General features: G+C 49.3%; 2 protein-coding genes across 2 annotated transcripts in view; both read left to right on the forward strand.

Moving 5' to 3' along the window:
• The first annotated feature begins 1,136 nt into the window (after positions 1 to 1,136).
• Positions 1,137 to 9,949, forward strand: CETP (cholesteryl ester transfer protein). The gene is made up of 16 exons (XM_064723151.1): positions 1,137 to 1,281; positions 2,229 to 2,343; positions 3,110 to 3,244; positions 3,757 to 3,827; positions 4,619 to 4,706; positions 4,801 to 4,870; positions 5,143 to 5,203; positions 5,793 to 5,884; positions 6,501 to 6,680; positions 7,053 to 7,103; positions 7,460 to 7,627; positions 8,954 to 9,021; positions 9,118 to 9,160; positions 9,248 to 9,317; positions 9,610 to 9,695; positions 9,790 to 9,949. The coding sequence occupies exons 1-16, from the start codon at positions 1,137 to 1,139 to the stop codon at positions 9,862 to 9,864; spliced, it is 1,518 nt and encodes a 505-aa protein (XP_064579221.1). The 3' UTR covers positions 9,865 to 9,949.
• Positions 9,950 to 12,683: 2,734 nt separating this feature from the next.
• NLRC5 (NLR family CARD domain containing 5) overlaps positions 12,684 to 21,413 on the forward strand; it is a 34,932-nt gene continuing 26,202 nt past the window's right edge. The window contains exons 1-6 of the mRNA XM_064723460.1: positions 12,684 to 12,815; positions 15,260 to 15,409; positions 16,223 to 16,523; positions 17,860 to 17,922; positions 19,073 to 19,138; positions 19,566 to 21,315. Of these exons, the coding sequence (XP_064579530.1) occupies positions 15,404 to 15,409; positions 16,223 to 16,523; positions 17,860 to 17,922; positions 19,073 to 19,138; positions 19,566 to 21,315 (2,186 nt within the window). The 5' untranslated portion in view covers positions 12,684 to 12,815; positions 15,260 to 15,403. The remainder of the gene's footprint in view (positions 12,816 to 15,259; positions 15,410 to 16,222; positions 16,524 to 17,859; positions 17,923 to 19,072; positions 19,139 to 19,565; positions 21,316 to 21,413) is intronic.

The raw sequence follows: 21,413 nt of genomic DNA on the forward strand, positions 1-21,413 counted from the left end.
ATGGCCACCACGCTGCTCTGCTGCAGGAGCCCGGAGGAAGCCGCAGATGCTCGGCTTCCCTGGGGTCAGTGACCGGCAGTGCCTCCCGAGGGGTACCCGAGGCCGTTCACTTTCTCACCTCAGGAAGAAAACAGCACGGCAGGGTGGGGGCTGCTGGACAGCGGGGACCCCGCAGGAAACGTGCTCAGCCTGCCCAGGGAGGATGAGGAGGGAGCTTGGCACCTCGCCTCGCTCAGGGCATTGAGGGGAGCCTGGCACCTCGCCTCGCTCAGGGCGCTGCTCCTGCAGAGCTGCCAGGTTCTCACCTGCGCCTCTCCCTCAGCCTGTTCTGACAAAAAGGTTCAGGGGATGTGTTATGAGCCTCCTTTCTGGAATAAACCCTCTCTGTTCTGTGCTGGGAGTTGTTTTGGGGTTGGGAGGGCCCCAGCAGCACCGCAGAGGTGCAGGAGGACAGCGCACAAGGAGTGGGTGTGAACTTGGGTCTCTGATGTTCCCAAACAGCAGCTCAGAGTCTGGGTGCAGGGAAAGCTCTGCCTCAGTGGCATGGGGGCAAATCGGACTGTTCACAAACCCAGATAAGAGGCAAAAAACATCCCAGGTCATGCAGCTTTCCAGGAGATGTGGGTTCACCCAGTGGGAGCAGGAAACAGCCCTGCCCCAGGAGTGTGCCTCAGTTTCCCCCAAGTGTGCATAGAATCAGTGAATGATGTAGGCACCTTTCAAATAGGGCTTTTCTGGGGAATTACTGCAGGAACACAAAATAAGGAATATTTATGCATGAATTAAAAATGCTGAAGTGGCTTGAGGCAGCATGCGAGGCTGCTTTCTTGATTTATCCTCCTCCACTCTCCATCTCCCTCCAGCTTTCCCACCCACCCTGGTGTGTCCATGTCCTGAGCTAAAGCAGTCTTGGCAGCAGCACCAAGCCCTGCAGCCCAAACTCCTGCCGAGGGAGGAAGGCAGCGTGCAGCCTGACTGGTGTGAAGGAAACTATAGGAAGATTAGGAAATGTGTGATGGGTTTTGATAAGTGGAGGAAGCAGGTCATGTCCTGCTGCGAGTGGGCTCTGCTGGGGGTATGAAAGCAGCTCTGCCTCCGTCCAGAATCACTTGGTGCTCTCTCTGCTCTGGCTGAGGATGTGCTGGGCTGGCAGGATGGCGCTGGGGACCCTCAGCATCCTGCTGGGGCTTGTCCAGGCAGCAGCAGCCTGCGAGTTTGGGCCCTTTCCCTACAGAAGCACCGGGATCGTCTGCAGGATGACCAAGCCCGCGGCGTTGCTGTGTAAGTGCTGCTCCCTGGGGCTGCCTTTGCCCCAGCTCTGCCAGAATTCTGGGACACATCAGCCCAGGGAGGGGGTTCTTGCCTCTCTGCCTCTTGTGTGAGCACCTGCCTGCAGCACAGGTTAAAGCATGAGCAGGCAAAGGGGCTTGGAAATTGTTCATATCTCCTCTCCTCAGCCACAGGATTTAGTGCTGTTCCTTCGGGCTTGGCATGATGAAAGAGCTTGAACAAATGTGTGCTTGATTTCTCTCCTCATTGCAATCTCATCTCTTGGGGTCAATGAGACATGTTCTCACCTGCTGTGGGCTCATTTGGAAGGATTTAGGAGCTTTGTGGGGGAAGAATTTAATTCTTCTGTGAGGGTGGGAACATCTCTGTCCTGTCCCATCTGACAGAGGTGCATGCAGAGAAAGGTGTATTCATGCTGGGCTGAACTAACAGAGGGTATTTCTGAAAGGGAAAATCCTGTACAAGGATGTGCTTGAGGCTGAGGCTGGAATGGGCTGTGTAACATTAGGAAAATGGGCACAGAAACTTTTTCAGAATTTTTTCCTTGTAGACCCCAGAACTGACTGCAATACAAGTAAGCAGAAAGCAAAGCTCTGGGGTAAAGTCAGCAGCTTGTGTGGTGTAAGGATGAGCACAGCCTTGCCTTTCCAAAATCTGCTCCTGAGGTGTGTGAAAGCTGCCCACGGCTCCCTGGGACAGCTCCCACTGGTGGCTGTCGAGCCACACACACTGCTGTCCCTTGCTGCCATCAGCTGTCACAGTTAGGGATTTTAATTTTTTTAATTTAACCTGAAATTACTTGTAGTGCTTCCTGAATCCAACACAAACACCTCGGATAAAAGCCTTCTGCAGTGCTTTTATCCAGAGAGCAGCTAATCCAGCTTTGCAGCCAGGACAGATTGCAGTTTGACTTCTCTGCCCTTTTCTTCCATGGACAGTGAACAGGGAAACAGCCCAGGTGATCCAGGCAGCCTTCAGGAACGCCCGGTTCCCAAACATCACCGGGGAAAGGTCCATGAGGCTGCTGGGCAGGGTGGCCTATGGGCTCAGTGGGTGAGTATGTCCCTGTGGCTGTGCCAGGGGAGGGATGGGGCACACAGGGGACCAGGAACTGCCCTTGGAGGGAGCTCTGATCCAGCAGCTCCTGGGGAAAGCAAAGCTCTGTGCTGGGGCAGACACTGGTTTGGATCTAAGCCTCACAGACAATTTGCATGTTAAGGTTTAGGCTGCTAATGTGTTATTTTAGAGTTATTTGTTTTTCCAGCTGAGTGGGAAGGTAGGGTGTTAAGCTCATTTCTGACAATGGGGATGGGGAGTAGCGTCCCTGTGGCCACCGATGGCAGATGGTGCCCAAGGCACACTGAGAGGCAGAGGGGACCCATCAGGGTGCCAGAGCCACCCCTGTCAGCAGGATGTCACTTGGCTGTGTTTGTGACAAACCAGGCTGAATATTGCTGTGTTATTCACTTTTATTTGGGGAGCACAAATCCAGGGGTGTACTCACAGAACAAATTCTGCACTCACAGAACAGACTTCCTGCCATGACCATGCTGCACAGAGCACTGCAACAAAACAGGGTTGCATTGTTCCCTGTTTCCTGTTTAAATCATCCCAAAACCTTGTATCCAAACATTGCACAGTGCACCAAGGCTGAGCACAGGCATCACAGTCACTGTCCTTGTCCCTGGCCCTGGGATTTGCAAAAGCTCCAGGGTCTGGCCCTGGAGTCCCTCAGAGATCCCATTCCTCAGGAACAAACCCAAAGCAATCCCAGCACACAGCTCTGGGCTGGGACAAGCTCTGTCTCTGCTGTTTCCAGCATCCAGGTCAATGACTTGTCCATTGAGAGGAGCGAGGTGGAGCTCAAGGAGGACAATGCCATCCACATCTCCATCAGCAACGTGACAGCCTTGTTCAAAGGGACCCTGACCTACGGCTACGCCGGGGCCTGGTTGTGAGTATGGGGCTGGAGCTGCTCAGCTCACCCCCAGCTCTGCTGCTGCTTTCCCTTCCCAGCCCTGCTGCTGCCCTGGCACTGGGGCAAAGCCCAAGTGGGGCTGCTCTCCTCAGCCTCTCTGGCCATGCCTGCACTGATGACTGCCTGAGACAGGATTTTATACTCCAGCAATGCTTCTCAGCCCTTTCTTGCTTTCTGCCTTTCTGTCCTCACCTTGCATGACAAGACCAGATGGCCAAAGCACCGGAGTTGACTGAGTCTCTCTGTTTTGTTGCTCTGTAAACTCTGAGTGGGTAAAAAAAAGGGGGGGGGTTAATGCTCCAAAGTGCCACTAAGGCAGGAGCTTGCAATGATTTGAAGCCAGAGTGTCTGAGGTGGGCTGGGGTGTGCTGGGGGTTGGCCCATTGCAGTGCAAGGACAGCTGTGAGAGGTGTTACAAAATCCACATCTGCCAGGGAGAAGCTGCTCCTGGCTCAGGCTCCTCAATGTCCCCTCTTCTGCCATTACAGCTTGCAGCTTTTCCATTCAGTTGATTTCGAAATTGAGTCTTCCATTGACCTCCAGCTAAATATCAATCTGAGTAAGTATGCTGCAACACCCAAACATTTTGCAATAGGAATAAATTCCCTCCCCACTCTGGTTTTTGGGTTTCATGCACTATTGTGTCAGGGACAGCTGAGTCCCTGCTGGCAGGAGCAGGGGCAGCTGGCATCTATCCAGATGAAGAAGGTGCCTGGCAGAGCAGCTCAGCTGGAGCTGTGAGCAGAAACCATCCAGGTGCAGGGCAGCCCCACCTGCCCCAACCTGGCAGGGTCTGGAATCTTTTGGAAGCATCCCTGGGATGTGGGGAGGCCTCTGCAGTGGTGCCCTGCTCCAGCTTCTGCAGTGTCACAGACATCTTTTTATGAAAATCCTTTCTTTGGGATTTTTTCTTCCTGAGAAGCTGAGAGGCCTCAGGAACAAAATGTAAACAATGGTTATCTGCTGCTGTGGAATGCAACAGGTGCATCTGTGATTGGTCTCATAGAGTTGTTTCTAATTAATGGCCAATCACAGTGAGCTGGCTTGGACAGAGAGTCTGGGACAGCTGCCTTTGTTATTAATTCTTTTCTATTCTTAGCTTAGTTAGCCTTCTGAGAACGTTTTCTTCTATACTTTTAGTATAGTTTTAATGTAATATATATAATAAAATAATAAATCAAGCCTTCTGTAACATGGAGTCAGATCCTTGTCTCTTCTCTCATCCTAAGACCCCTGTGAACCCTGTCACACTGCAGTCTCTGCAAAGTGCACTCTGCCTTCTCCTCTCAGTCACAAATCAGCTTTTTTTTTTGGTTTTTTCTTTTTCCTTTTTCCTTTCATCTCATGCAGTGTGCCAAAAGGACCAAGTGGCTCCTGATGCTTCAGACTGCTACCTGACTTTCCACAAGCTCACACTCCACCTCCAAGGAGACAAGCAGTGAGTCTGAACCCCTTTCAACACTGAGATTTATTGTCCCCAAATGCCACCCTCCCAAACGTGCAGACCTCACTGTGCTCCCTGTCTTGCACAGACCTGGCTGGCTGAAGCAGCTCTTCACAGATTTCATCTCCTTCACTCTGAAGCTTGTCCTCAAGAGGGAGGTAAGAGAAGATCAGCCTGAGGACTGAGGGAAGCTCTGTGCATGCCACAAAATTTTCTCACCCACAAGACAGCAGCAGTGACATGTTAGTGCTCATGAAAAATAAGACAAATAAATGGAATCCACAATAAAAAAGCAGCTTGGGCAAAGTGAGAGCTGTTGCTGACCCTGAGGCTGTCAAGGGACTCTGACCAACACCCCCTAGACCTCAATGAGGCTCAGCTCTGCTCTACAGCACAAAATCCTAATTTTCCCCCTCTTTTCCTCCTGTAGGTGTGCAAGGAAATAAATACTGTTGCTCAGACGCTGACAAATTATATACTTGATTTAGCAGGTAAATATTCTTGTTTTCTCTGCTTTCTTTTTTTTATGTACAGCTTTTAATGTTTGAGTGATAGCCACATCCATCAAAAATGTGTATGGGATCCCAAGCCCTCAGACAGCAGCAAAATAAACCTTAGTAATGTTATGTTTGGATTTTTCTGCATCAGGTTGATCTTTTAGGATGATTACACAGATTCAAAGACATTTCAGTTAATAAATAATTTCTCTTCAGTATGTACTGATCAGCTGTGCAGGATGCTGCAGGACCAACGTTAGCTAGAACAGGAGCAGGTACTGCAGGATTAGGCATGAGGCTGTACACCATCTGGAGATTTCCCACTCCCAAATATCAGAGGAAAGGAGTGCAATGTAAAACTGAGCATAATTATCCAAATTTCCCAGGGAAGAAACAGTCAGGGAGCTTTAGCAGGATCAGTGCTAGCATCCAAAGGAGTTAGAACCCTTGTGCCACCCTGTGTTCTTCAAAACACCCCTGTCACCCCATGCACCCAGCCCTAAAAGTGACAGTCCCAAGCCCTGTTTAAGGTCCTGTTTAAGATCCTGGTTCTGGTGTGAGGCTTTTGTGTTTTTTCCTGCAGCCAATTTTGTCCGGGACGGGGACATCGCTGTCGATATCTCCCTTTCATCAGATCCTGTCATAAAAGCAACATACATAGAGTCCTACCACAAGGTAAAGGAACCCTAAAGCACCCCAGGCTGCTCAGACACCAAAGATTTCTGGCCATGCTGTGCTCTGCAGGGCTTGGAGGGGCTGGTTCTGTGGGGCTGTGCTGCAGCTGGGCTGACGCTCCCTGGTGCATCCAGCCAGGCCTTGCCTTGCCATGGAAATGCAGGACTGTCACAGACATCTTTTATGAAAAATCCTTTCCTTAGGATTTTTCCTCCTGAGAAGCTGAGAGGCCTCAGGAAGAAAATGTAAACAATGGTTATCTGCTGCTGTGGAATGCAACAGGTGCATCTGTGATTGGTCTCATAGAGTTGTTTCTAATTAATGGCCAATCACAGTGAGCTGGCTTGGACTCTCTGTCCAAGACAGAAGCTTTTGTTATCATTCTTTCCTATTCTATTCTTAGCTAGCCTTCTGCTGAAATCCTTTCTTCTATTCTTTTAGTATAGTTTTAATATAATATATATAATAAAATAATAAATCAGCCTTCTGAAACATGGAGTCATCTCCTCATCTCTTCCCTCATCCAAAAACCCCTGTGAACACTGTCACACAGGTGTTGGCTTTTCTCCTGTCCCCCTGCTGCTTGCTGTGGCCAACCCCTTGTTTTCCTTCCCAGGGCATTGTGCTGTACAGGAACAGCTCCAGCAGGCTCAGTGACTCTGTTTTCTCCCCGTCCCTGCTGACTGAATCTCGGATGCTTTACTTCTGGCTGTCCGAGCACAGCCTCAGCTCCCTGGCTGCTGCAGCCTTCCTGGAGGGGCAGCTGGTGCTGAACCTCAGAGGGGAGAAACTCCAGGTCAGTCCCACAGGGGTGCCCTCCTTGCCCCATACATCATATTTTGGGGAGAAAGTGAACAATTCACTAAATGCTCTGTTTGGTGAGAGCTGGTTTGTGTAGAAGGTGGAAATCTCCAGTCAGTCACTTGCTGTGGTCCTGGAATTGGTGCCCTCTTATCAAGAGGGCAGAGTTATTCCTTGGAGGGATAACAGCAGCTGACAGCAAACTTGTCTGCTGAATTGTAGGGGGATGTGACTTTCTGGGGGATCCCTGGGATGGAAGAAGGGTGGGAGCTGGGGGAGCTCAGCCCTGTCCTGCCCTGGGCACAGCCCCCAGGAGCAGCCACAACCTTTTGTTTCTTCACAATCTCTTTCTGGTTCGTTTCTGAAGGAGCTGTTTGAGATGGAAGACTCAGAAGTGCAGAGGAAGGCAGTGCAGATGGTAACTTTTTGTCCTATTCAGAGCATTGCATGCCACATGAGGGAATTAGAGATTAATTCTGTTGCATTGTGACAACTGGGGTCCTTCCCTTGGCAATCTGAGTCCTGGGTGGGCCAGGTGGAGGAAAAGAGGGGCTGATGGAGAAGCAGCTGTGCTTTGCAAAGGGGATTTCTCCATCTTCCATGCGGGTTTCCATCTCCATCTCCGTCTTCCAACTGGTTTCCAGTTTCCCTGAAACCTGGCTGAGTTACTGGGCTTGGGTGAACAGGAGGAAAGCAAAAGGAATGCAGCTGTGTGACAAGCTGGCATGAAATCGGTATGGAAAAAGCCTGACTCAGCTTCTGCTCCTTATTCAGATTTTCCAAGGCACCTCCTACAATGACTCTGTGGCCAAGGTGTGGAGCCTCAGCCAGCCCCAGATTTCCTTCCAGCCCGAAGGGACAGTGGTGAGGTCCTCAGTGGCAGTGGAGATCAGAATCCTGCTGGCAGGAGAGGAGCCCCTGGTGGCCCTGTACATGGAGAAGGTCAGTTCTGGCACCTGCTGGCTGTGAAGAGCTTGGGACAGGCTCTGTCCCAGGCCAGCACCATCCCTGGTGTGCAGGGAGCCCTTTGGCAAGGGTGGGTGGGTAACCCAGGGCAGGGGGAGAAGGTAAATCAGTTTATTTCAGCACTCCCATGTGTTCCTGTGGCCTTTGAGGCTGGGAATGGTGACAGTGACCCACTGTCAGTGTGCAAGGTGGTCAAAGCAGCAGAAAGCTCTGAGGAGCCCCATTTACATTTCTCTGACACAGGGTTATGCCACTGAGATGTTTTAGGAGAAAGTGAAGGCACCATGGGATTGTATTTATTTTGAACTCTCCTTGTACCCAAATTCTAGCTCCACACTAAGAGAATAGCTGTGTCAGAAATGGACATGAAGCTCTGAAGAATGTGGAGCTCAAAATATGACCTTTTTCTCTATGTGAGCCCGTGTGAAGAGTCCTGATTACACTGTGTTTCACCCCAAACTGCTTTACAGTGAATCTAACAAGCAGAAAAAAGAAATTCCCACAGCTTCCCTGTCATGGTTAGCATCACAGGAAAACAGTGTGTTTGTCCACTCTTGGAGCCGTGGGCTGAGACAGACACAAAACCAGCCCAAACCCCTGCCTGAGGGTTGGGCACACTCAATTTTAAAGGTTTAACCACAGCAGAGAATAATTCTCTCAGCAAGTATCCCATGCTGGCAGGGTGTTAGAGAATATATCCATGGCTGTTTCTCATGCCCCAAAAGGTATCTTGAAATACATTTCAAGGATTGCAGAAGCACTGGACTAGAGGGGGTCCCCAAAACTGTGACTCCTAGGATGAGATCTGCTCCTGGACTGCCAAAACCCTGGTTGTGATCTGCAACTGCATCACAAAATGTTCCTTTTAAATGGATGTTTACATGCAGACAACAGCAAGACAATGAGCCCACGTGGCCCGAATAAAGAGATTGCTTTCTTTTTTTTAATTTGGTTTGCATTGGATTGATTACCTGTGGCAGCCCTGAGGCTGTTCTCTCTACATCCAGACAGATGTTGAGATGGATATCATGGGAAAGAACACCCTACAAAGCCATTTCCATCCTTGTGCAGGATTCCAAAATAGCCAAAGTGCAGTGGATGAGCCAGTCTGCAGCCCCAGAGGCTGAGGGCATGAGGGGGGAGTTTATTGCATGCAAGGGGAGAAGGAAAGTGCGGCCCTTCTCTGGCAACACCTGGAGGCAAAGCCAAAAGGATGTTAAACTCTAGAAAACAACCCAAAATGTCCAAATGCAGCTCCTTGCTATAAAGCTATGCCTGAACCTGCTCTTCTTCTCTCTGCAGGAAATCACAGCCACCATCCAGGCTACCTATGCAGACAAGAAACTCATTTTGCAGCCTGTGGACTCCAGGTTGGTCCTGTGCTCTCTTGGGAGCTGCCTCTTTTGGCCCATGTTTAAAAGCAGCACAAAGTGACTTTTCTTCCCCTTTTTTCCCCTTCCCTTCAGTGTAGTGATTAAAGTGTTTAAATGCACAGCTGATCCAAGTGGGGTAAGTCCTAAAAAAAGCATTCTCTAAGCCATTTGAGGCTAAACAATGTCTTTTAAAGCACTTTTGTATGAATTTTCTGGTTTTCAGGAGGACCCATCCATACAAAGCTTCCTGCAGAATATGATCTTGGCTGCTGGCATTCCAGAAGTAACTTCAAGTGAGTTTTCATTGTCTAACATCAAATCTCCTAAACCTGAGCACTGAAAAAAACATATTAATAATATAACTGGGAAGGGGGGTAACCACATTTGTGGTTTGAATTTCTATTGAAATCTGTTTGAAATTTCTGCTGGATGTACTTGGGGAATGAGGCACCCCACGTAAGTGGCTGGGAGAAAGGAAAAGAGAATTTTCTGTCAGGCTGAAGGCTGTGGGACATTGGGGCACAATTAGCAGCAGCAATCCAGGATGGACATCCCTGTAAGTGGATGGGTTTGCTGCTTCCACAGGTATTGGATCAGCTCTGACCTCGCTGCTGAACAGCAAAAGGCTTGATCTCTTTGACATCATAAACCCTGAGATCATTACCAGAGAGGTGAGCAGAGCTCAGACCTACCCAGCTCTCAAAGCCCTTCTGGGATTGTGGCAAGAAATAAAATAATATTTTCTGTTCTCTCCCCGCTTTTTAGGGATATGTAATTGCGCAGCTTGACTTTGGCTTCCCGAGTCATTTGCTTCTTAATTTTCTTGAGAAAAGTTTGTAGAGCTCATCCCTTCACAGAGGAGCACAGGAACTTGTGTGCAAACCAGAAAAATTGTGTCTGCGCCAATTAAAAGATGAGCTGCTTTAAATCAGTTTTGGTTGAATTTTATTTCCTTTACCTGAGAAATGCTCTAGGCTCTTTGCAACTGTGCTTCCATGGAGCCTTTCTTCTGCAAAGATTTTGAAGTCTGCACCTCAATCCAAACATTTTTTTCAGGATTTTAAAGGGTTTGTGTTCTTGGGAGTCAGGGCTGCGCTCCTGAAGTGCACAGGCTTTGGGTTGGCAGTCTCAGGAGGCAGCAGAAATGGGTTTTGCCATCTTTTGGCATCTCTGTTGTTACATTTTTGAAATACAGCACCTTTCATTCTCATCCTGGGTTTTACTTCCACCAAGAGCCTCCTGATTTTGGCAGAATCCAGCAAGTCAACTGATATTAACAAACTCCCAGCAAGCTTAGACCCAGTAATGCTAAAAGACCTGGATATGGCTGAAAAGAGTCAATGGGATGTGAATTTGCAGTGCAGCACAAGAACAGAGATCTTGTGCCCAGGGTAATTTCTTAGAGACCCTGATGGTTCAGTGGAGAGCTCCAAACTGATGATGGCCATGTTGCTGTGACAGTGACAGCAAAGATGAAAAAAGCATTGAAAGTTATAAGGAAACAAAAGAGATTATAAGAGGAAGTTTAAGTGTCTAGTGGAACATCAAGTTCCTTTTCCTTCCTACTACACTGTGATAATTTATCTCAAGTGGCTCAGTTATTTTCCTGTACCAGTTCATGAGCTTTTTTTTAAAAAAGTCTTATTACTTGGAGGAGATCTTGTGTGATCAATCCAACACCTGTAAAGGTGATCACATTACCAAAGGTAGAGATGATGTTCTCTTCCACCACAGAGCAGTATAAAACATTAAACTTTGTCCCAGGAAGAGGCTGGCAGCAGGATGGGTTCCATTTCCTGAGCTCCTTGGGCATGGTGGTTGCTCCCTTTGGATTATGTGGATATAAACCAGGTTCCACTGAGCTGCTTCTCTCTTACCCACAGCACCAGAGGCCCTTCCTTGTTCTGGGTGCCTGTTGGGCTGGCATCCCTTCAGGTGCCCAGGCTGGTGGGGAGGAGGCTGGAGGGGCCTCAGGGGCTCCATGGCAGCCAAGGAAGGTGTGAGCCACCTGTGTCTTTGAGACAGGAGTGTGGTCTGTAAGCCAGCTGTGTCCCTGAGACAGCAGGAGTGTGTTCTGTCATCCAGCTGTGTCCCCTGTTCAGGAGTGTGACCCAGCTGTGTCCCTGAGGCAGCAGGAGCTGAGGGGACAAAGGCAGTGATGCTGTGCTGTGACTGTGCCCTGGAAGAAGCCCTGGTGTGGTGGGCAGTTTTCTACCTCCCTTCTCACCCTGTTCCCATCACTGCCAGCTGTTTCAGCGCCAGCCAAGGGCTTGTCCATGTTCCCTTCTGCTCTAAAGCCACCAGTGCTCAGGTGATGTTTTCACTCCTTACACAGCAATGTCTGCTGTGGGACAATGAGGTCCTCTCAATGAGGGCCATGGGGAGCTGGCATCCATCAAGCCACAGCCCTTAAATGACATGCCACAGGAGAGGGATGCCATTTCATTAATGCTGATTAATAAAAAAGGAAATGGCATGAGAAAATCACCCTTTTTCTGCCATGCAGGTGCCTGGTCCCACTGGGGCTGCTCAGTGGGGACCGGGCTGGGCTGCCCTTCCATGGGGACAGAGGAGGGCAGGGGAGCTGGGGAAGGACCTGGAGCAGAAGTTTGATGAGGAGCACTGATGGAATTGGGAGGATTCAGCATGGAGAAAAAGCTCAGGGAGGACCTTGGCACTCTACAAATCCCTGTAAGGAGGATGGAGCCAGCTGGGACTCTGTCTGTCTTTTCTCCCAGGTAGCAGAACAAGAGCAAACTCCCTCAAGTTACAACAGGCGAGATTTAGGTTGGTTCTAAGGGAAAATGCCTTCATCATGTTGGGAAAATTGGTCCACAAACACCAGAGGTTTATGTCCAAAAAGGAGACAGTGGAGTCCTTTTTGACTTTATTAGAATAAAGGCAGAGGCCATGGGGCATTCCCCTGGGATCTCTCGAATTTTTGGAGGACACAGCCTCCCTTTTTATCCCAATTTCCTGGCCACATTTCCCTTCTCTCTTTCCCCCTTGGCTGAGGTCTTTGAGAGGTACAGACTTCCCAATATGCCTGATACCAAAGATTTCCCTCTAATGTATAACCCTCCCTTTTCACTTTTAATTCTTATGGAATTCAGGGGCTTTTCTCCCCTATTGTTTCTTTCATCTTTCAATGTCCAATTTCATTTATCAGCAAACCTGAAGTCTGTTTGTAAAAGCAAATATCTTTTTCCATTCATCAATCTGTGGAATCCTTCCCATCGTTTCTTTTAACCCTCCAGTGCCAGTTTTACCTACCAGCAGCCCCACAGCTTGTTTGTGAAGACAAATCCGCTATTCCTCTCAATCGAAAGCAGGGTCAGCCTGCGCAGGGTAGAGGCGAGATTCTCATCCCCGGCGCTGTTCCAAAGGTGCGCGGGTGCCGCACCTGGGTACCCGGCTGGTGCTGAGCACAGCAGCGCTCAGTTACTGAACTCGCTGATGTGAGAGCACTTTTCTTTTAGAGATCCAAACTGAATTATTCCAGGAGGGAGCAGGGAAGCCTCCGCTCTCTCCCGGGGGATCCCGAGCTGCCTCAGCGCTATGCGGGGGCCGCCTCCCTCCCCAGCGCGGCTCCGCAGCCCCACGTGCTTTCCCGGCAGAGCCGACGCTTTCGCTTTCGAGTGCTGCCGCTGCTCTGGGCTCGGCGCTGTCCCGGGCACCGCTGCTGTCCAGGGCTGTCCCGGGTCCGCCGCTGTCCCGGGATATCCCGGGTCCGCCGCTGTCCCGGGCATCGCTGCTGTCCCGGGCTGCCCGCGGGGACGCAGCGGGGCCAGGTGAGCGCTCCGGGGAGCGGGGACACCGGGGAGGGACCGGGCGAGGAGGCGTCGTGCTGGGAACCCCACGAGGGTTTTGGGCTGGAGGTCTGGCTCTGCTCCCCAGCCCTGAGATATTCGTGTTTTATGGGAAAAACCGGGGTAGAGAACCCACAAGGGTTTGGGGCTGGAGGGAAAAGCTGGGATAGAGACCCTATGAGGGTTTGGGGCTGGAGGTCTGGCTCTGCTCCCCCAGCCCTGAGATGTTCATGTTTTGTAGGAAAAGCCAGGATAGAGAACCCATGAGGGTTTGGAGGGTTTGGGGCTGGAGGTCTGGCTCTGCTTCCCAGCCCTGAGATGTTCGTGTCTAATGGGAAAAGCCGGGATAGAGAGTGGGATGTGAACACTGGAAAACACCTCCAAGGTTTGGAGTCCGAACTTCAGCCGAGCTGGTTGTTTGTGCTCCCAGGAACAAGGTGGGCCCTGTGGTGGCAAAGTGGGGCAGGGCCTGGCAGGTGTCCCCATGGTCACCTCCATCCAGCCCTGGTTCTGCAGAGTTCCCCCCACTCAGGGCAGGGCAGCTGGAGTCCGTGTGTCTGTCAGCAGACACGGGTGTTGCTGGATCTGGGTATTTCTTTTCTCTGATAAGTGAATTACAGCACAGCACAGTGTGCCATCTTGCCTTCTCTGGGACTCGGCTGCAGGCTCCATCTGGTTTTCCAATGCAGCTTCCTTGGCCTTCAGAGAAATATCAATAACATTTCATTGTGGCAGCCCATCCGATTGGATCTGGAGATCTTTCACACACAGCTCTATCTAGACATGGGATCTTTTATCTAATCATTCACATCTGCTACATTATCACTTAAGCCTTGTTCTTATTCCAAGGGAAAAGCAACTTGTTTTTTCCTCTTACATGTAATGGAAGAGGTAATTAAATATTTACTCATGTACCAAAATAATTGAATTTATACATGTATAGAATAGAAATATTCACATTGGAAGAGCCTTGACCAAAACTAACTCCACTAACTGTTAACTCCAACAACTATTGTTGCTTGTCCTGGTACCATTTCTTTGGACTACTCCTCAAATGCTTTACCTAAATTATCACCTAGCTATAGATTTTAGGCTTGGATGTTACCTTTCCTCTGTTCCGACTGGATATTTTTGCTAATTTATCTGTTTTTACTGCAGATACATTTCAGTTGGGGAATTCCCAACTAGTTTTACTTTCATTTTGCTCAGTCATTTGTTCGTTAAAGGCAGGAAGGACTTTGTGCCTGGGGACAGTGGTGGGTTAGCACTTGGGGAAATCAAGGCAGTGGGTTTTGTCCTCCAGCTTTGTTGTTTGGTGACCCCCACGCTGGTTTTGGTGCTGGTACTCTGTTCCTGGGCTCCTGGTAAGTGCTCTGTGCCCTCAGAGCGGGCAAGAAGTTGGCGGATTTGCAACAGGGAGTTTCACATTTCACTTTAATTTTTTTGTGGCTGGGAGCCGTGCGAATGCCAAGTTGAGAAGGTTTAGTTCTGCAAAGTTTGGTAAAGACGGTTTTGCGTTTGAAGGGTCACGATTGAGGCTCAAAAGTTTCCTGGCTTTTCTTGGGAGGCTTTTGTGCTTCATTTTGGGATCAGGGGTATTTTATTGAAGGTAACTGCCAACCATTCTTGAGCAGAGCAGTAGTACAGGAGCTGTGCAGTGTGGCTGAGCTTTCATTCGACTTCTGAGTGTTGCTTTCATCTTGAATATGAGTCTTTCATTGGTGTGTATGAGTCTACTCTTTGTCTGAATGGCTTTCAGTCTTCACTGGCATTAAGTGCTGATTTTATTAATTTATGCATGCATTTTTTATGGCTTTATTAAGTCTGTTATTGTCTGTTATCAAATGGTGACTCCTTTCCTCTTCCCTTTCCCTATGGGAGGGGTGGCTGGACACCAACTGCTGCCAGGTGCGGAGCAGGCTGAAATTTCCCTCCACCCTTTCTGCTGAGAGGTGCAGAGCTGGCACTGGGAGCTTTTTCAACCCCCTACTCTTGAAACTCTTTTGTGGGAGCTGTGCAGTCTCAGAGGATCAGCTTTCACAGTTTTACTGGTGTAACTGACTGCCTGACTTGGGCAAGAGGCTGCTGCTTCTGCATCAGCTTCCACAGAGGGGCTGACAGCAGCACAGTGGCACAGCCCAGCTCAAATCAGGCAGTGACACCAGGAAAGCTGTGATTCCCACAAACTGTTCCTCTGAAGCTGCCTTCCCTTGCATCCTAGAGCACAAGGCTCAGTCCTGCATTTTCATGGGACCAGGAGTGGATCCTCAAATGTCGAAACTTTGTGGTCGATGCTGGTTTGAGTGAGAAGAGACAAAAAGCATCAGAGCTGAGCCTTGGATCGAAGGCAGAGCTCCTAATTTGTGACCCACATTATTGCCATGTCCTGGCATGTCTACATCAAGCTCTGTTGTCGTTATCCCCAGGCATCTGTACCAAGTGAGGCATGTCCCACGTGTTGGGGTGTGCCTGTGCTCTGAGACTGCCTCCGGCAGATCAATTCCCTGTCAGAATATGGAGGAGAAGCCACCTTTGCACTTGACAACTGGAAGGAGACTGATTACACAACCATGCAGGTAAGAGATGGCCTGTGTGGCTTTGTGGGAAGGAAGAGGGAATGGAGGTGGTGTTGTCACCAAAGCAGGAATGGGCTGTTCATCTCCCCAAAATGAGCAGCAAGAACTGTTGCCTGAGCCCTCTGTGCAGGGGTGTCCTGCACAAACTTGTGAACTGAGATACAGCTGGACAAGGAAAGCCAAATCTGCACACACAAGGAAAGCAAAACAAGGAATTCATTCACAGCTTCTCATGGGCAAGCAGGAGTTCTGCCATCTCCAGGAAAGCAGGGCTCTATCTCATGTAATGGTGATCTGGGGGAGACAAATATCATCACTCTAACTCCCTGCCTTCCTCCTTCTTAGCCCAGCTTTATGTTCTGAGCATGGCCAGGTGAAGTCAGCTGTCCTGGCTATGTTCCCTCCCAGCCCCTTGTGCATCCCCAACCATTTGTTGGTAGGGTGTTATGAGAAGCAGAAAACCTTGCCTCTGTGTAAGCACTCTTGGGCAATAACAAAACCATCCCTGACCTCTCCAGAGGTCCTGGTACATGTGAGAGATGTCTGGGACATTTGGCAGATCACCAATGCAGCAATATAGATGCCAACAGCTTCTCCTTGGCTGGTGCCAGAGAGATTGCCCCTGTCCTTCAGTGTCACTGTGATGGCAGACAAGGACTGCCATGAGTGGGCTCAGATCTCTACACTCAAAAGTAAAGGTAAGAAATTCTAGGTTAGACCAAGGGGTCCAAAAGCAGATCAAGCCATGCAGAGCTGTGTGTGTGAACCTCTCTTGCTCTGTGCCCACTGCTGCCCTTTGTCTGCTCCCTGCAGCCCCCATTCCAGCCCGATGACCTGGATGTGGCAGCAGCTGTGGCAAGAGCCCGTCCCCAGCTGGAGGAGCTGCTCACCCAGTGCCCCGAGTGGCTGCTCTGCACTGCCCAGCGCCTCGTGCCCCAGGCAGCCCTGAGCAGCCTGGGCACCACCGCCAGCCCCAGGGAGAGAACATCCCTGCTCCTGGACCTGCTGCAGGGGGCTGGCCCTGCTGCCTGGAAGCACTTTGCACAGTCTGTCTGCATGGAGTATGACCTGCCCCTGGACCTGGAGGTGCTGCTCATGAGCTCTGCAGAAGAAGGTAAGAGAGGTCAGGCCAGTTTCCCCTGACCAAACCCATCACTATCACCCAGTCTAGGCAGTGCCAGACCACCCAGACCACCAGTGCCCTCAGTTGCATGGCCTTGTTTTTCTTGGAAGCACAACTTCTGCCTTAGAAATGTAATTTGAGGTAAACCCCCCCGACATTAACAGATTAAAACAAATTAAAAAATGGTACACCCCCACCTCCAATAAAGCCAAGATGCAATTTTTGGATGGATTTATTTGAAGGAAGAAATACTCCAATCTCTTTGTTCTGCGGACTTTTAATTGTTATTTTTTAAAATGTTCCTGATCCAGAAAGGCAACGAGCACAGAATCATAGAATTACCACACAAAACCACTTCTCCATGTTCCTCGTTAGCAGAGGCAGTGGCTTTAGAGAAAATGAGCGATCCCTGGGGACCACGACCCGTTGGTGTGTGTCATCTTGCAAACTACACAGAGTGTGCACACCCTCTGCGCTGTGAGGGCCTGTGGGGCCAGATAAGCTGTGCCTTTCCTTTATTGGGCTGCCTTTTTTGGTGATTAATTAATTTCTTCTGCAGGAAGTCTCACAGGATGGGTCTTTCTCAACGGTGCTTTCACATTCTGTTGTAATTCTCATTGGTTGCATCAGCTGGGTGGATGCAGCCCTTGTAAACAAGTGCAGCAGCAGCAACTTTGGCTGAGATGAAACAGGCAAAGACCAGACAACCATCAGGGAATGTGAATTGGTGGGGGATTTCTCTCAGGACTGAAGCTGAAGCAGTTTTCAGCCTTTTGATACTGTGACATATCATAAAAGGATGTCTCTTAAGGAGCTGGCTTATACTGGTTTAACTTTTGTAGTAACAGCTGAGCATCACTAATCCCTCTGAAGGTGAACTGCTTCTGGCCATGCTGAGGGGGTTTTGTGGCAGCTTTGAGCTGTGCAGTCAGTCAGAAAAGGCCCTTGACTGGGCTGCCAACTCAGCCAGTGGTTTGTTCACAGAAAACCCTTCCTTGCAGGGAAAGTAAGGCTTCCTTTTGGGCAACAGTGTGGTTTTAGATCAGATCTGAGCTGCCCATACTCCGAGTTTGTTTATGTCAGTGAGTGAAATTGTTTTTCTTCTTCCTTGAAAGTGAAACTAACTGTGCTGTAGAGTAACCTGGAAGGAAAAGATCAGATGGTGACTCTTGAATCTGGATGTTTGCATTCCTTATACTGAGCCTTGGCTTGTGCCACTGTCTGTGTTGCAAGATGCTTGTCCTTTGTCTCTGGCCAGCTGCACTCTGAATTTCAAGAGCAGAATGCTCACATGAACCATAAATAATTTCCCATTTGACTCCTTTAGGTAACTTCAGCCAGACAGAAGAACCAGGCATAGACACGAGAGCCCAGACATCTGTGCCAAAAGGTAAGGCTGGCACAGACCCTGGACACTGAGCTCTTGGAGATTTTATTCTCTGCTCATGGCCTGGGCAGGGCTCCAAATGTCCAAATGTCCCAGGTGTTGACCCTCAGCACTGGCAAGGTGTGGAGAAGTCACTGCAATTTGGCATTTCATTGTTCTGTTCTTAGTGCTTTGCATGTGAACCTCCCCTGGTTTTGTTTTCTCTCCCTGAATTTCAGAGAAGCCTCAGAGTTCCCTGCTGAGGAACTCACTCCTTTTAGTTTCTCTGCAGGAATCTCCCACCCACTGTACAAAACCCATGATTTTTGCACTTGTACTGTGGTCAGCTCATTGGGAGGTGGAAGAAGTTGGTTTGCCTTTTAAAGGAAGAGTAGAAAAACTATTCAGGTGTTGATCAAGCAGAAACCACTCCAGAGTTGTCAGAATAGGAGTTTAGGGGAACAGATAGTAGGGTTTTCTTCAGGGTGCATTTGGATCTGAGAGTTTCCCAGCTGGTGCAGGTCATGGAGAGACACTTTTACCTTTATTTACCTTTATGCTCAGAGACTTCTGAGTCACAGCACTGCAGATGTCACGCGAATGTCCTGTCTGTCATGTGCAGGTCTAAGATGTTGAAAAAGAGCAGAAAAAAGTGATCTTTGTTCTGCATTCAGACTGCTGCCAGCTGCTGTCTGTCCTAGTGAGTGCGTCTCACCAGTTGCTGGTGGAATGGAAATTTGAAAATTGTGCTGAAAGTTACTAAGACCAGTCAAGGAAGACATGTGCCTCTTTCAGCTCTGTCCATTCTTTCCATCTGACAGTCCATCATAAAAAAACAGGAAATGAGCTACTACAAACAGCCCTGGGAATCTGTGGGCCCTGCATTCCCCAGGCACAGATATTCCCAGCCATGGTCCCCAGGATATCAAAGCAGTTCCTCTGTTCAAATCAAGGAACAGAGCCTCACCCACCCAGCAAAATCTCACCAGCCAGGTGTTTGTGGCCCATCTCAGAAGAAGCAATTCTGTAATCTCAGCCTGAGTTTACAAATAGTTTTGTCTGTCCAGTTTTTCCTCTCCAGCTCCCCAGATGCTTTGCTGGAGAGTATTGCCCAGTTTAACATGCTGCCATTCAAAATACTCTTTTGACGTGGTTCTGACCTTTCCATTTCCAGGCTCCGCTCGCCCTTGCCCTTGCAGCAGCTCTGGGAGTGACAAAGACGCCAAACGGCGAAGGCTGGGTATGTGGATATTCCAGAAGCTGTGCTGGGCTTCTCTCTGAGGAAAGGACCTATTTAACACCCCTGCAGAAACACCCAGGAAACCAACTTCCAGCTTTAGGAGGCCAGCATGGGTGAAGAGGGAGCTGGTGAACAGGGAATAATATGCATAATACACAGATACCTAATTATCATCTTAGAGATAATAAGATTCAGTTTTCATATAAAGCTGTCTCATCTTTTTCCTGAATGTTGTTCTTCTTTGGCCCCTGTGAAAAATTAGGAGGAGTTATGTGTTATTTTCAGGAGTTCAAAATTTGTCCTTTCTACCCAGCAATCTCTGATCAGGGCCATTGTTTCTCCGTCTATGAGTGGTAGTATTTTGGATCTGTAGTGACTCAAAATTAAGTTTTCACCCTCATACCCTCTCTGTTGTCTTCTCTCTTAGATGCATGTGTGAACTACAGGCATCTCCTCATCAGTTCCATCCGCCAGAGGTACGGAAGCAGGAGAGCAGCAGAAGCACAGGAGCAAACACAGCCCCTGCCTTTCAACCAAACCTTTGTCAACGTTGTCATTCACCAGAGCAAAGCCCCTCGCTTTAAAGAGAGAACAGAGAAAGCCCAGGAGGGCCTGGCAGGTGCTGCTGAGGCAGAGGAATGTGCAGACACAGCTGTGAAAGTGTCAGACCTGCTCTGCAGCGAGGCCCCGTCGCACACGACCAAGGTGATCTTTTTGTTTGGGAAACCAGGGATAGGCAAGACCAGGCTAATGCACAGGATTTGCCAGAAATGGGCAGAAGGTGTCCTACCTCAGTTTCTTTTCACTTTCCTGTTTGAGTTTCGGCAGCTGAATTTGTTAAAGAGGAAATTGACCCTGAAGGAGCTTTTGTTTGACATGTTCCTTCAGCCGGAGGACAGCCCTGACGCCGTGTTCCAGGGCCTGCTGGAGAACGCCCAGCAGACTCTGATCATCTTTGATGGGCTGGATGAGTTTGCAGCCAACATGGACGTGTCGTCCTCCTCTAAGAGAGGCCCAGCTCTGACCTCCCCTCTGTCCATATCCCAGCTCTTTGCAGAGCTCTGCCACGGGAGCCTCCTGCCTGGATGCACAGTGCTGGTCACCAGCCGCCCCAAGAGGCTGCCTGACTTCCTGTTATGCACAGTAAGTGTGTTGGCAGAAATTGGGGGATTTGACCATAAGAAGGTTGAGGAATATGTCAGCCACTATTTCTGTCAGCATTCATTCCGAGAACGAGCTATTGCTCACGTGAAGAGCAGCACCAAACTCCTCAGCATGTGCCTCATCCCTGCCCTGTGTAACATTGTGTGCATCTGCTTGGAGTATCTGTTCCTCAAACACCAGATGAGCGTGGAGCTTCCTCAGACCATGACACAGTTTTATATCAAAATGTTTCTCATCTTCCTGAACAAGCAGCAAGGAGAGTGTGCAGGTGATGAGGAGACTCAGGTGAACTGTAACAAAAAGGCCATTTTGGGTCTGCTTGACCTTGCACTGAGAGGCCTGGAAGAGAAGAAACTTGTATTTTATGTCCACGACATTCCTGAGGACGTGAAGGAATTTGCTTCCTTGCATGGGTTGCTGACTGTCTTTGAGGTGAAGACGAGTGGCACCTGCCCAGAGGCTGGCTATGCCTTTGTGCACTTGAGCTTGCAGGAGTTTTTTGCAGCACTGTGTCTCATGGTGAGCAGGAGGGTGGACAAGAACTACCTGAAGAAGAAGTTCTTCTTGAAGTCAAAGTGGACTTTAAAGAATGAGACAAAGACCGAATTTATGGAGAGTTTTCACATATTTCTCTCGGGTTTGTCATCAAGAGAGTGCAGGACATTCCTCATGCTGCTGGCAGAGCAAGATGAAGCTTGGGTGCAGGAAAAGCAGGATGTGATCCTGGAGTCTCTCAAGAAACTGGCAGCCACTCATCTGTCAGGGCCTAAGGTCCTTGAGCTCTGCCACTGCACCTTTGAAACCCAAAACCTCGAGGTAGCCCAGCACATTGGGAGCCTGCTGAATTTCAAGTATGAGTTTAAAAACTTCAGACTGACAACGCTGGACATGTCGGCTTTGGTTTTTGTCATAAACTCGGGCCAGGACTTGATTTGTTTGGATTTTGCAGGATGTCTGGTGGACACTGAATGTTTGGAGGTTCTGTCTGGCTGTAAAAATGTGGAACACTTGAGGTAAACACAGTGAGTGCTGTGGGTTGATGGGTGGGGAGAAGGGATTGGGAGGTCAAACCTCAAGGTTGTTCTAGGACAGAGACAGAGATGATGTGAGA

Source organism: Zonotrichia leucophrys, chromosome 11 (genome assembly GCF_028769735.1).
Source record: "Zonotrichia leucophrys gambelii isolate GWCS_2022_RI chromosome 11, RI_Zleu_2.0, whole genome shotgun sequence".
NCBI lineage: Eukaryota > Metazoa > Chordata > Aves > Passeriformes > Passerellidae > Zonotrichia > Zonotrichia leucophrys.

Excerpts from the sequence above, each read along its gene's own strand:
- CETP (XM_064723151.1), top strand. The coding sequence starts at position 1,137 with ATGTGCTGGGCTGGCAGGATGGCGCTGGGGACCCTCAGCATCCTGCTG. Across the intron at positions 7,628-8,953 it reads TGGCCCTGTACATGGAGAAG|GAAATCACAGCCACCATCCA; the intron begins GTCAGTTCTGGC and ends TTCTCTCTGCAG. Across the intron at positions 9,696-9,789 it reads CTGAGATCATTACCAGAGAG|GGATATGTAATTGCGCAGCT; the intron begins GTGAGCAGAGCT and ends CCCGCTTTTTAG.